At 48.0% G+C, this 13,914-nt stretch overlaps 1 protein-coding gene and 1 long non-coding RNA gene across 9 annotated transcripts in view; one reads left to right on the top strand and one right to left on the bottom strand.

Moving 5' to 3' along the window:
* The window catches only part of pleca (plectin a), a 69,306-nt gene that overhangs the window by 11,334 nt on the left and 44,058 nt on the right, over window positions 1-13,914 (top strand). For 3 of the 8 annotated variants that reach the window (XM_032580060.1, XM_032580061.1, XM_032580059.1), the window contains exons 1-2: window positions 7,086-7,381; window positions 12,453-12,514. In XM_032580060.1, the coding sequence (XP_032435951.1) occupies window positions 7,231-7,381; window positions 12,453-12,514 (213 nt within the window). In that variant the 5' untranslated portion in view covers window positions 7,086-7,230. Of the gene's footprint in view, window positions 1-649; window positions 705-2,719; window positions 2,937-7,085; window positions 7,382-10,353; window positions 10,572-12,452; window positions 12,515-13,914 lie in introns of those variants that run through there. The other 5 variants (XM_032580066.1, XM_032580063.1, XM_032580065.1 and 2 more) reach the window with 5 other exon arrangements.
* LOC116730687 (uncharacterized) lies at window positions 5,668-13,667 on the bottom strand. The gene is made up of 3 exons (XR_004341390.1): window positions 13,639-13,667; window positions 11,578-11,584; window positions 5,668-5,717 (listed from the first exon to the last, which is right to left on the bottom strand). It is a non-coding gene; the product is annotated as an uncharacterized LOC116730687 (long non-coding RNA).

Here is a 13,914-nt window from a genome sequence, read left to right as displayed (position 1 = left end):
GTTTCTAAATTTGAGGCTTTTCATGAAAAGAGTCGCTAAGTTAGCAGCTGTTCTAACGCTTCTCACTTCAGGCTGATGCCGCGTTCTGCCTCGCTTTATGGCAGTCACTGCTGCATAGTGCCGCACCTGTTGCTAGGAGACAGTCTGACTGTACCACGTGACGGCAGATATAACTGCTATATATAATTTATTTGGGGGTCGGGGTGATTCTGAAGTGACGGCGGTTCTGACCCGATAAAACACGGAGCTTTAATCTGTCTGAAGGTCTTATTAGAAACACTTTAACATTATTTTACTGACAGACGCAGCCTGGTTCCGACCCAAACTCTGGGAGCTGAGCCCGCTTTGAGAATCATTTAGTCAAGTTGTTTCTGGTAGAACCCGTCCTCCCCTGGTTCTGGTTCTGATGTGTGGACCTCAGAGCACCGCTGCTTAAAATCTGTTTTCCTCTCTTTGTAAGAAAATGTGACCCAGGGTGGCTCAAGCCGTGGCGCCGGTCCAGCTGCGTTCGGCACACGTGAGAATCAGAGAAAATGTTTCCAGAGGAAAAGCTGACTGCCCCCCTCCCCTCCTCCTCCTCCTCCACGCCCCCCTCGGTTCTGATCCGAACAATGTCGTGAGGTCAGAGCGGCTCCGGCTCAGTTCTGCTTCCTCCAGAGAGACGATGGATCTGCGCTGCTGCTTCTGCCGCGCCAAGCCGGACGGTAGGTCTGACTGCAGCCGCCGCATGCTGGGCAGGAACCCTGCATCACTCCTGCAGTGTTCTGCATTACTCCCAGCCGGGTCGGCCCGGTTCTCTGCTCTCTTTCCGCTTCTTGTCGTTTGTTTGAACCACTCAGATTTGGGATCTTTGGTTTTCCTGAAACATCTTGAGCTTCAGTGGGGATCCTGGCAGCCGGAGTGGGCCGGGCCCAGCCCACTCAGGGAGTTTTTCCACATCTGCTGCTGCTGACGTTTCAGATTTACTCCCACTGGAACATTTTAACACCGTCTCTTCAGAAAGCCACTTACTTTCCTGGAGTTTTCTGCAGCTTCCTGTCTGAGTCACAAACAGATCATCTGGTTTCCTCTGAGACTCACAGGAGGAACCAGAACCAGAACCGGAGGCAGAAACAGAATCTCCTCCTCGATCGAGACAGAAAGTAAGAAACTATCAGCCTCACATCATTGATTCCTGATCACCAGGTCATCGGTTGCTGCTCTGCAACGCCGGGGTGGGGAGACATCGGCAATGACCTGGGGGGGTCAAAGGTCATCTCCAGGCCTTCTGAAGTCCATCAGAACTTCCCAGGAGTGTAAATCCCCTGCAGATTGATTCCAAGGTCAGAGGTTAGAGAGTGAAGCTCAGAAATGACCAGAAAGCCTTAGAGACGGTGGAGGGAACCAGACAGGCAGGTCAGGCTGTCCAGCACGGTGGTGGAGGGATGGTGGTGTGGGAATGTTTTTGGAGGTGAACTGAGTCTCTCCGTTGCTCTGTCTGAATCAACGTTTGGATTCTATGTAATAAATTATGACACCTGGTTATTTTCTGTAAATATTGGCTATGAACCCAAAGGGGGCGGGTCTTCCTGTCATGTGACCTTTCAGGTTGACCTGTGAGGTCACTGAGGCGTGACGTCTGCTCCGCTGGCGCTGCTTTGATGTAAACACGGCTGGTGTCGAGTTTCTGACATTTCCAGCCTTGGTTCATCCGACCCGGTTCTGTCAGAACCGGGTGCAAAAAGCAACAATATTTCAGCTTATTTAGCCTGACAAAATAAAATGTTCATTTTCCAGAGTCATATTTTCACCATGTTATTCATTCATTCATAAATGTCATGGCTGCATTCATCAACCAGCTGAATATGTAGCTGGTTGAAAATTAAATATTCGGTTAGGGAAAATAAGCTTTAATTTTCAAAACACAACATTTGTCTTGAAACAGATATTTAGCTAGAAAGCTAATTATTTAGTGTCCTAATTAAATATGTAGTTAATATTCAGTTAGCAACCCAAGTATGTAAATATTTAGCTAGCAAGTTAACTATTGAGATAGCATGCTAGCTTGCTAACATTTAGCTACAAGAAGCTAAATATTTAGCTAGAACGCTAAACATCTAGATAGCAAACGAGATATTTAGCAGGCTAGCGTGCTAGCTAAGTATTTGGTGAAAAATGACTGAAAATAAACTGGCAGGAGGAATAAATTACTGCTGTTAGTTTTTGAAGGTGTAAATTTACAAACTGAGGAACGTCATCGGAACCAGGTACCGTCAGTAACTGGACCGGTCCAAAGGCTCCTCTGAGCGGAACCGGCCGTCAGTGAAGACTGGCTCAGGAACGGTTCTGGTTCTGAACACAAGGAAGCACTTAGCTGCGCAGTGAGCGGTGGTTATTATGGGATGCAGGTTCTGGTCGGAATATTTGGATCATCTGCGGCTCGTTAAGCCGGATTCCTGGGAGGTGATCCTGGGCTGGCTCTTATCAGCCCGGAGCGGGGTGTGTGTGTAGGTGTGTGTGTCTCATGTATTATTAACCTGCGCAGATAGCCTGCAGCAGTCGGTCCGGCCCGGTTCGCTCTCTGGACCCAGACAGATTGAGCCTTATTTTTGGCTCCAAGGCTGCGCGCCTGGAGCGCCGGATCAGTTTTACTAGCGAGGAAGAGGAGGAGGGAGGAAGCACTGAGTCACCGGGCCAGCGGGGGGGGGGGGGGGGGGGGGACGGCAGCGTGCAGTTAAAGTCAGAGAGAAGTTGGCTTTTGGTTTTAAAGTGCGGGACGGCACCACACCCACAGCGCCGCTGCCCCCACCCAGTGCTCCCAGTGCTCCCAGTCCGGGTCTGTCCTCCGTACCGTGGGCCCATGCCGGCCGGACCCGCCGCCTTCCCGGCCCTGGTGGTTCTGGGTCATGTCGTCAGCTTGGTCGCCGTCTGGCACTGGCGGCGGCGGCGGAGGGAAGGTAAGCTGCTCCTCTTCCTCCTCTTCCTCCTCTGCTGCACCCCCCTCCTCCACCTCGGCTTCCGGTTCTCCTCAGACGTTAACCCTGTAAGTGCCGGTTCCTCTGCTGGGGTTAGGTTAACCCTGCTTCTCTGTTGTCATGGCGACGCACCGGCCCAACCTGTTGCTGCTCTCAGACTTTTATCCAGGTGTTCCGAACATCAGCAGGAACACGCCCTCCAGGTGAATCTGCTCAGGTGAAGCAGGAACCTGTTTGGTGGCTCTGCAGCCGCAGGTGAAGAAATTTACATCCAGCTTATCGCTACGGACACACCCAGCGCCTCAGATAACTTCCTGCTGGTTCTGCTAACTTCCTGCTGGTTCTGCTAACTTCCTGCTGGTTCTGCTAACTTCCTGCTGGTTCTGCTAACTTCCTGGTAACAGAAATCTAGTCTTTCTGTTCTCTAATGTGAAAACAAGCCCAAATCACCATTCCTCCACCACCGTGCTGCACAGATAGCATGAGGTGTTGAGCTGCTGTTTGGTTGGTTGTTGTTCCAGAAGTATTGGTCTGGCGGCCATCTTGTTTGTAGAGAGCAGGGGCTTTCTCCTTCAACCTCTCCAAGTACCCATGGTGGGTACACTTCCACTAATGTGCTAATAGCGGAGCTAATTTTTAACTGAGCACTTTAGCATTTTTGCTAACTCTATTGGTTAGCGCACTTAGCTTCTCTTAAGCTAACTTTTCCAGATAAATTCTGGCGTTAATTCTCTTGACTGTTTTGTAAACTTTCAGACTGACAAAGTTCAGCATCCGAGTGTTTTGGTTTCTGACTGTTAAGAATTCTTCAACCATTTAGACGTTTATATTCATGCTCTTATTTTGAAGACTGTGTACACAGCAGGTCCACTTCCTCTCCTCAGGTTCTGTTTTTTTCTCCTAATAACTTTATTTGAAACATGAACAAACTAACGCATGTCCAGCAGAGATCTACATATTATATCTATAATCCTAATATCTAAGCTTGTTTTCACACGTGTATGAAACATGGCTGAAGTTAGCGCTTTAGCATTAGCTTCTGCTGAATACCATATTGTAGCTAATGGAGCTCTTTATATTTAGCACTTTATGGGTCCGTCCAGCTAACATTTTAGTTACCATTGACCTTTAACCTGTAGAGTCAGCGGTGGATCGCAGGTTTCTGGTTGTTTCTCTGAGCTTCAGACTCTGACCTCTGACCTCTGACCCTGGCTGATGCTGCTGAGATGTTTTCTTCTCATAACCTTTCCCAGGTTGATGGGCAGTACCAGTTACTGCTCTGAGGTCCCTGCTGGTGTGTTTCTGCCCTGACATTGTGCTAGCTCCCTGCAGAGCAGCATGACGCTAGCATGACGCTAGCATGACGTCCAGGTGTTTGCTCTCTCTGAGCCTCCAGCTGCTCTTCAGATCAAACACTGAGAGCCACAGCCTTTTCTCTTGTCTCAGCTGCAGGTTTGTTTGCATTTGCAGCTGGTCTGCCTGCAGCTCTAGCTGCTGCTAGCTGTTAGCTGCTAGCGGGAGCTACAAGGTGCCTTTGCTCTAGGATGGTGGGTGAAAGTAGGGAAAAGGGATTGAGTGTTGAGCCAGGTTTATAAAAAGCTCCTGGATCGTCACATGATGGCCGTAAGCTGAGGAGCGTTTCCTGGAGACGCTCACAACAAACCTTCAGGCTGATCCGCAGGAACGCAGCGCGACCTGCAGCCAGGTACCAATTTACTGGGTTCCCCCAGTAAACCAGCTCAGCCCGGCGGTCGGTCCACCGTGTTTTTATAACAAAAGATGTTAAGTTGACAGGAAACGTAAAAATATTACTGGGTAATTAAATGTTATGGAAAACATCTCCAGTGAAACGATATTTAAACCCACAACTAGTCTTAAAACCAACAAATCAAAAAATACAATTAAAATGAATATCAATTATTTCCACTTCTGTTTAATCTAAATGAAGTCAGCGGCTCCATGAGGCCCCCAGGGCTTCAGGGGCCATAATGATAATATTTTAACACAGATACATAAATGTAACATTTATTTATTGAGATGATCAATGCTGCTAAATTTGATTTAATGGTTTCAACATAAATTAAAAGATTTTAAATTGTTTAACATTGAAATGTACGATTTTAAGGAGCTGTTTACTTTGTAAAAGTTCAAATTATTTTGTCACCATAGCAACAATCTGATGCTGTGAGTTTAATCTGTGAGTTTGAGCTGTTTGTTCACAAATACAAATGAATAAACTGTAATTATAACTGATTGTTTTTATGTTGGCCAGTTAATCTACTCTCTCTCTCCCAGATTAAATCCAACCCAGATTCTGTTAGAGGTGCTGATGGTTTTAGCAGCACGAGGGGCCCCTAGGTCAGATTCTGCCCCAGGCCTCATGCAGCCTTGGACCGGCCCTGCAGGATGAGTTCAATCTGCTGCACTGAGCAGAGATGAGCAACAAACTGAGATTTAATTTAATGCTGCTAATGTGGCTTTAGCAGCTCTAACATTTCTGTCTGTTGAGTTTTAATAAGAGTCACAGAAACTGTTTTGGTTGCTCCAGTTTATGGGACGAGTTTCTCAGATCTCCGCGCGGCCGGACGCATTAACTCTGTCTGACTAAGTGGACAAAACATTTGGTATGATTTGATGCTTCGTGTAACCGGAAAAATAATAATAAAATAATATAAAACCAGCGTGAAGCGTGACTACGAGCGAAAGCTCCTCACCGGCTGAACCTGCATGATGAGGTTAGCGCTGGTTAGTTAACCGCTAACGCTCCCACCAACCGGTCAACGCGCCGAGGCGCTAGCTGTCTGATTGATCTGCTCTGCCGGTTTTAAATGCATAAACTTATATATTAGGAGACACTTGCAATCCAGCTTGATTTAAAAATAACTAAAAAATTAAACGATTTTTATGGACGAGTCAGACTGGTTTTAATGGTTTTAATGGTTTAGTGTTAAAGTCTCTGAGGATCAGGAGGTTTGTTGTTCTCAGCATTAAGTCAGATTGTCTTTAATCCGGCCAGGAAGCCGCGTTCGTTAGGCTGGTTCTGGATGTGGATCTGGTTCTGGTTCTGGATCTGCAGTGTCGGTCAGTAACAGATTATTTACTGATCCGATGCTAGCGGTCAGATTAGCCTCGGCTCTGCTAACAGTTTGATTGTCTTCCATCGGGCCACCACTATACGACGCTTTGGATCAGAACCGGGTCGGGTTTGATTCACTCCTGTTGCCACTGCTGAGTTTAATCTCCCTGGATTAGAGCGTCAATCCCAGACTAGCGCAGGTTTGGAAGCATTTTGTCTCCTTGTAGTTTCGGTGATCCGCCAGAAAGAAACCAGTTAGTGAAACTGATGAGCTGAGCTTCGTCTGGTCCAGAACCAGTTTGGATCTTTGGGTAATGGTTTAACTGGCACCAGTTAGCGGTCAGTTTGTTTCATGAACCTTCGGCCATGAAACGTGTTTGTGGGTCATAATGCAGCCGCGGCTCGATCGGTTCTGGACGGAGAGCAGATCCAGCTCCGGCTCTCCAGCTGCTGAATGGATCCTCTGTGATCCAGATGTGGGCGCGGCTCATTTTCATACCATCTGAATGTTTTTCTGAGCCGCAGAGAAACATTCCGCTGCGCCGAACTGCACATGGTGGAAACATGGCGTTACTGTCAAACGCATTATCATATTTCTATGCAGAAAGTTCAGAGAAGAGCTGCGCAGATGAAGTGATGAAACGCGCAGTTTTGCGCAGCCAGAATGTGTCAGTCAGAGTGAAGTATGGCGCAAAGTTGCGCAAAGAGCAGCGAAAACAAGACTGCTCTGTCAGTGATTTATGGCGCGCAGCTGCTGCGGCTTTCAGGGTTTATTAGCGGCAGTTTGGAAACTAAAGAATGCGCAGAAGGAGCTGATCTGTGGCCGCTCTGCGCAGCCCAGAACAATAAAAGCAGGTCTGCTCCGGGTTCTGGTTCCGGACGGTTGTGTAACACGACAGAGGCTCGGAAAACTCGGGCTGGGTGGTAGTGGGAGTGTGCACCCCCCCCCCCCCCCCCCCCCCCCACACACACACACACACACGCGCGGCGCGGCGCGGTTTGTATCCCGGGGAGGAACTCGGTGGGTCGGGCTTCAGTGCAACCCGACACGGCTCCTCTCCGCTCCGTCCTCTTGGCTCCGTGAAAGGACGGGCAGAACCTGCGGGGCCGGTCCAATCCACGCAGGAGGGGGAGGGGGAGGGGGGGGGGGCTCCAGCGGCTCCAGCAGCCTGACGCGCCGCGCCGCCGCGCACATTCGGGATGGCCGCAGCGGAGGACTCGGTTCTGACCGCGGTGCCGGCCTGGCCCGCCGCCCTACAGCGGGACTTTCGGTACCGACGGACCGACTTCATCCACGAGATGCGGTGCGAGGACGTGGGCTTCCACCTGTACAGCCAGATGTGCTGCGCAGGTAGGTCCGGGGGGGCGGGGGCGGAGACCCGGGATGGGTCCGCTTCATCTGGTTCTGATGGACGGAACCAGCGAACTACTAACGGAACCTCTTTATGGACCAGAACCAGTCAGACCTTTTCAGTTTTCGACTTTTTAATTTCTTCCAAAGTTTAAAGAAAATCTTTATTTCTGGTTTAGTGTCTGACCTTTGAACCCTGGCGGAGGGTCTGGTGCTGCTCTGATGAAGCCGTTTTGGACCAGAACCACCTCTGGACTCTACTGCGTTTGTGGTTCAGTGGCTGTTGCCATGGAAACACAATTATTGTAAATATTCCAGATTATGTGTAATCTGCTCTGTGGGCTCGGCCAGCAGAGGGAGCCAGAGAGCGAATGGATCTGCTATTATCGATCATCTCCAGCATCTGGGTCATAAATCATGTGGTTGCTATGGTAACTGCTGCAGGAGGTCGTCTCGTTTTCTGGCTCCAAACCAGAAATCAATCAGCAGAAAACGAAACGATCTCCAGATGAGCGGATGATTTACTCCACATTTCATCGTCGGCGGTCATGTGGAGCGGCGCCGAGCCGTCAGTATGTTAGCTGCTGTCAGAGGGAACTCAGGGCGGAGCAACACAGACTGCAGAGGAGCGGTTCCACTTGTCAAAGAGATTTACTTCATAAAAACAAACTTTATATCTGATCAATATCGTCAATACATATCCAATATACTGATCAATATTCCAGCCATCATGAATAAATTTAGCCTTCATTTAAAGGAGCTCAGTGTTTCGCCAGCTTTCAGTTTTCTGGCAGTTTGTTCCAGATCTGTGGAGAATAGAAGCTGAATGTTTGCTTCAGATGATTATTGATTATTGATTTAATCTGAGAAGTTTCTGTATTCAGAGGATTCAGAACCTTAGACACATTTCACTGTTTATCCTCAGAGCCGACCCGGCAGAACCGACCCGGCCGCCACGCTACGCGTCGTGTGTTTTTGTTTTTATTAAAAAGAAAACCACATTTAGAGGTGAGGTGAACGAAGCGTTACACGCGGTGTGTGTTGACGTCTCAACGTGACGACTGTCTGCGCTGGTAAAGTTTGATTCCCGGTGAGCCGGCCCGTTACGGACCGGTGGTTTCACGCTCACCTCCTAACTAATGCAGCACGCTGGCTTGGTTTTATTTAGCTTTATTTTTGCGGCGACACAATGCTCATCGAATGCTTTGTCTTCTTGAAGTCAGGTAGAGTTGCTGCGCAGAGATCAGAACAACTCGGCCCATCGGGCAACCGAAGCAGTGTCTGTGGCGCTTGTTAAAAACTCAGCTATTAAAGCCACATAAATGAAACCTCTACATCCAGCTGCAGAGACGATCTGTGCAGCTGGTCTGGCTCATCATACAGGGCCGGTCCAAGGCTGAATGAGGCCCGGAGCAGAGTTTGACTTGGGGGCTTTAACAAAAGTGGAAATAATTGATGTTTATTTTAATTGTATTTTTTATTTGTTGTTTTTAAGATTCTATAGTTGTGGGTTTACTGCAACAGGCTGGCGACCCGTCCAGGTGACCCCGCCTCTCGCCCCAAATGTCTCGCTGGAGAGGCAGCAGCTCCTCCCGACCCCCCGGGGTCAGAGGGCAAGGACATGGATGGGTGGATGGATGTGGGTTTAAGTGCCGGCAATGTCTTCCAGCATCATAATAACCCAGTAATATTTTACGTTTCCTGTCAACTTCTTATAAAACAAAAGCCCGGTGGACCGCCCTGAACTGGGCAGAACCGGTTCTGTTGTGATGCTCATGTTTCACCACTTGCTGCACTGAACGGTCAGATGAAGGTCAGATCATCATCATCATCATCACTCTGTTTATCGTTTCCTGGCAACACAGCAGATTTCAAGATGGCTGCCCTTCCTTCAGTCTCTCCATCTTCAGACCCCGCCTCCTCTGATCCAATCGCCCAATCAGAGCTGCTTTTCACAGAAACAATGTAAACGTGAATAAAGTCGCTGTTTTCTCTGAGCCAGGCTCCGCCCCCTCAGCCTGCAGGTGGAGAGAAGCTCCGCCCCCTCAGTCTGGGAGTTTCCCAGAATGCCCTGCAGGCACTCATTCCTCTCATTCCTCCCTCCATTATGTGTGATCCAGATGGTATTACCCAGCATTCCATGCTGCTCCGGCCCAAAGCAGCATGTGTGCGGCGGCGCTGGAATCTGGACCCATAAATCATCAGAAACATCAGAAACACGTTCAGCTCGGCACCAACTCAGAAATAAACTTTCAGTTCTGGATCTTTGATTATTCAGCAGAACTTGATGAAACCAGGAGACGTTTCCAGTTCTCCGATGGTTCTGGTTCTGGTCAAAGATGCGGCTTTCCGCTGAGGAATGTTCACCTGATGAAGCTCTCAGGTTCCGACACGTCGCTTCGCTCTGCAGGAATCCCAAACATCTGCTGCTCCACTGCTGCAGGACCTGGTTCTGGTTCTGGAGCTGATGGTTCTGATGATGAGCCCGGTTTGCATGGGAACCTTCCCGATGGTTCCAGAACCGGCCTAACACCCTGAGGTTCTCATCCACTGGGCATCTGACCAATCCAAGAGAATCTGGTCTGATATCGAAACAAACTGAGGTTTGCAACTTCCTGTCCAGGCCAACCAATAGTAACGCTCGCTGTTAGCACACCGACCAATAGGAACTCCTCTCTGCATCGTCCCGCCCTCAGAGGTGTGAAACAGAATCTGTAAAACACAAAGAAAAAATTAAATTCTTAAAACTTGACTCAAGAATATAAATAACATAAAATCAGATTTTATTTTACTAGAGAATAAAATGTGAAAATGTAGCTTCAGCTGTCAAACATTAACGGCTCAAAACTTGTTTTATCATTGTTCCAACTTTCATTCTTTAAATGTATTTTCTGTTTCCTCGGGGCATCTGGCTCCCGGTGGGCGGGGCCAACGGGGGCGGTGCTATGTGGGCGGGACCAATGGGGGCGGTTCCCTGTGGGCGGGGCCAATGCCAGGCTGTGCTGGACAGCAGCAGGCCTGCAGGGAGAGAAGCTGAGAGTCTGGATCAGTGAGCTGCTGTTCTGCCGGGCCCAGCGGATCAGAACCATGGAGGCCCGGTTCTGGAGCGGCTCGTCAGACGGCAGCGATGGCTTCTTCGTAGAGGAGCCGTTCTACCACGGCATGCTGCGGGCCACCGACCACAGGAAGGGTGGGAATACTTTCTGCTTCCAGATGCAGGGTCGGCCCGCTGTTCTGGTTCTGGTTCTGGTTCTGTGGTGGTCAGAGGATTGACCTGCCCAGACGCACCCTCTGTTCTCCTGACAGGAAAGCCTGGTTCTGCCTCAGGAGAGAAGTTCTGACCCGAAAGGTTCTGACCCCAACAGAGGAATTTAACTGCTGTTTCAGGTCACATTCAGAGTTTACTGGATCCAACTGGACTAACTGCTGGTTCTGGTTCTGGTTCTGGATGTTTCTCAGCCTCTCTCAGTAGAGAATCGTTCAGACTGATGATTGTTCCTGTTTCTCTGCTTCATCACTTCTGTGTTTAGAAAGTTGTGAGCGTGTCAGTGAGTCATCGGCGCGGTGCCAGCCTGAACTGGGTCGGGTCGGGTCGGGCTGGGCGTCGGCGCCACCAGTCGTTGCTCGGTTCCCTCTGATTACTTCTGCTTCCTGTAATCGGACCATCATCTGATGGAGACCGGAGGAAACTGCTTGGCTGAGTGCTGCTGCAGGGGTGTGTGTGTATGTGGGGGAGTGGGTGTGTGTGTGGGGGTGTGTGTGGGGGTGTGTGTGGGGGTGTGGGTGGGGGTGTGTGTGTGTGTGTGCTGCTGCAGCAGGAGAAACTGCAGCTGGTTAGAAAAATCTGAAACAAGCTGATTCCTGCAGGGTGGGACACGTTTCTATCAGGATTTACACACACCGACACACACACTGACACACACACCGACACACACACTGACACACACACCGACACACACACTGACACACACACCGACACACACACAGACACACACACACCGACACACACACTGACACGGAAACACACACACAGGAATTTTCAAATGTTCTGTTAATTTTTCAGATTTTTGCCCTTTTGGGTCCATGGGAAAAATCTTTAGTGGTCCTGTGGTTTTATTTCTTGTTTTAATTAAAAGTGTACAACCTGATCAGAACTCTTTGGTTCTGATCGGGTTGTTCACAGAATCCATTGTAACCTTTGACCTCTAGTCCTGACCGTTCCTTTGGTTCTGAGTAATAAACGATTTTAACCAATCAGCTTTGGGTTTTAACACAATAAAAACATGGGGATAAAGTTTGTTTTGGTCTGTGGCCTGTAAGATGGAGCCGAGCGAGACGTGATGCTGGTTCCACTGATCTACTGGCCAATAGCAGAGCTGGACAGACGGCAGATCTCCTCACTAGCATAAAGACGGACAGAAACAGGAGAGGAGACAATGACAAAAGAAGGAGGGCTTGAATAAAGAAAATATCTACTTTTCTTGACGGAAACGTGTGTGTAAGGACAAGGAAAAGCTAAATATATATTTATGCTTTTATTTCTTATTATGTCAGTTTTGATCCTCCAGGGTCACCTTGTGCCTGGTTAGCTCTTGTTCATAGTTGAGCATTGCTTACTGTTGGTACGTTGTCATGATTGCTGTGTTTAAGGGTTCAGACATTCTGACATGGGCCACATGAGCAACCACCCAGGGCGTTAACTTGTTAGGGGCGACATGAGACCTCTGAGGTTGTGGCACAGAGATGGAAGCAAAGCAGAAGAAAGAAGAACTTGAATTGATCATTCTAATTTATTTCAACTCTAAGCATTTAATATCTAGGTGTTTTGATGGGAATGTGAATCTTTCAGATCAATTTGAGAAGCTGCTCAAATTGATCATATTTTACATTTTATTGCATCACGTAGCGCGGGGCGCCGGTCTCGGGTTAGGCGGTCTTCACTACAACACCATCTGTTGCTGAACCGGTCGGTTCTGTTGGATCTTCTCTTTATGATGTTTCCTGCTGCGAACCTCGACCTTTTGAGCAGCATTAAGGAACTGAACTGATTCTGTGACTGGTGTTTCCACAGATGAACGGGACCGGGTTCAGAAGAAGACCTTCACTAAGTGGGTCAACAAGCACCTGATGAAGGTAAGACGATCCGGATCTGATGAATAATCTGACAGATTTTGGGACAGAACCGTGTCTCTGGGTTCTTAATGCAGGTTCCCCCAGTAAACCAGCTCAGCCCGGCGGTCGGTCCACCGTGTTTTTATAACAAAAGATGTTAAGTTGACAGGAAACGTAAAAATATTACTGGGTAATTAAATGTTATGGAAAACATCTCCAGTGAAACGATATTTAAACCCACAACTAGTCTTAAAACCAACAAATCAAAAAATACAATTAAAATGAATATCAATTATTTCCACTTCTGTTTAATCTAAATGAAGTCAGCGGCTCCATGAGGCCCCCAGGGCTTCAGGGGCCATAATGATAATATTTTAACACAGATACATAAATGTAACATTTATTTATTGAGATGATCAATGCTGCTAAATTTGATTTAATGGTTTCAACATAAATTAAAAGATTTTAAATTGTTTAACATTGAAATGTAAGATTTTAAGGAGCTGTTTACTTTGTAAAAGTTCAAATTATTTTGTCACCATAGCAACAATCTGATGCTGTGAGTTTAATCTGTGAGTTTGAGCTGTTTGTTCACAAATACAAATGAATAAACTGTAATTATAACTGATTGTTTTTATGTTGGCCAGTTAATCTACTCTCTCTCTCCCAGATTAAATCCAACCCAGATTCTGTTAGAGGTGCTGATGGTTTTAGCAGCAAGAGGGGCCCCTAGGTCAGATTCTGCCCCAGGCCTCATGCAGCCTTGGACCGGCCCTGCAGGATGAGTTCAATCTGCTGCACTGAGCAGAGATGAGCAACAAACTGAGATTTAATTTAATGCTGCTAATGTGGCTTTAGCAGCTCTAACATTTCTGTCTGTTGAGTTTTAATAAGAGTCACAGAAACTGTTTTGGTTGCTCCAGTTTATGGGACGAGTTTCTCAGATCTCCGCGCGGCCGGACGCATTAACTCTGTCTGACTAAGTGGACAAAACATTTGGTATGATTTGATGCTTCGTGTAACCGGAAAAATAATAATAAAATAATATAAAACCAGCGTGAAGCGTGACTACGAGCGAAAGCTCCTCACCGGCTGAACCTGCATGATGAGGTTAGCGCTGGTTAGTTAACCGCTAACGCTCCCACCAACCGGGACACAGACATGAACTTTACAGGCAGACAGCGCCACACGCTGGGCAGCTGTTGAGATGGAAACGCTGCATAATTCTTTGTTCACAAAGATAAATCATCCTCAACGCTCCTCTGAAAGCCACTACAAGTTATTCCTGCGGTTCATAGAGCTGCACAACCAGAGCTAACGCGGCGGGTTTCAACTCTGACCTTGATGTGGAGTTCTCTAAAGAAACATGATTCCTCATAGGAGGTTGATGTAAATATCCATACAGGTCAGCCTGCGTCCAG

Source organism: Xiphophorus hellerii, chromosome 13 (genome assembly GCF_003331165.1).
Source record: "Xiphophorus hellerii strain 12219 chromosome 13, Xiphophorus_hellerii-4.1, whole genome shotgun sequence".
NCBI classification, from domain to species: domain Eukaryota; kingdom Metazoa; phylum Chordata; class Actinopteri; order Cyprinodontiformes; family Poeciliidae; genus Xiphophorus; species Xiphophorus hellerii.
The sequence above is the reverse complement of the archived record's forward strand: the minus strand, read 5'-3'. Positions and strand labels throughout refer to the sequence as shown.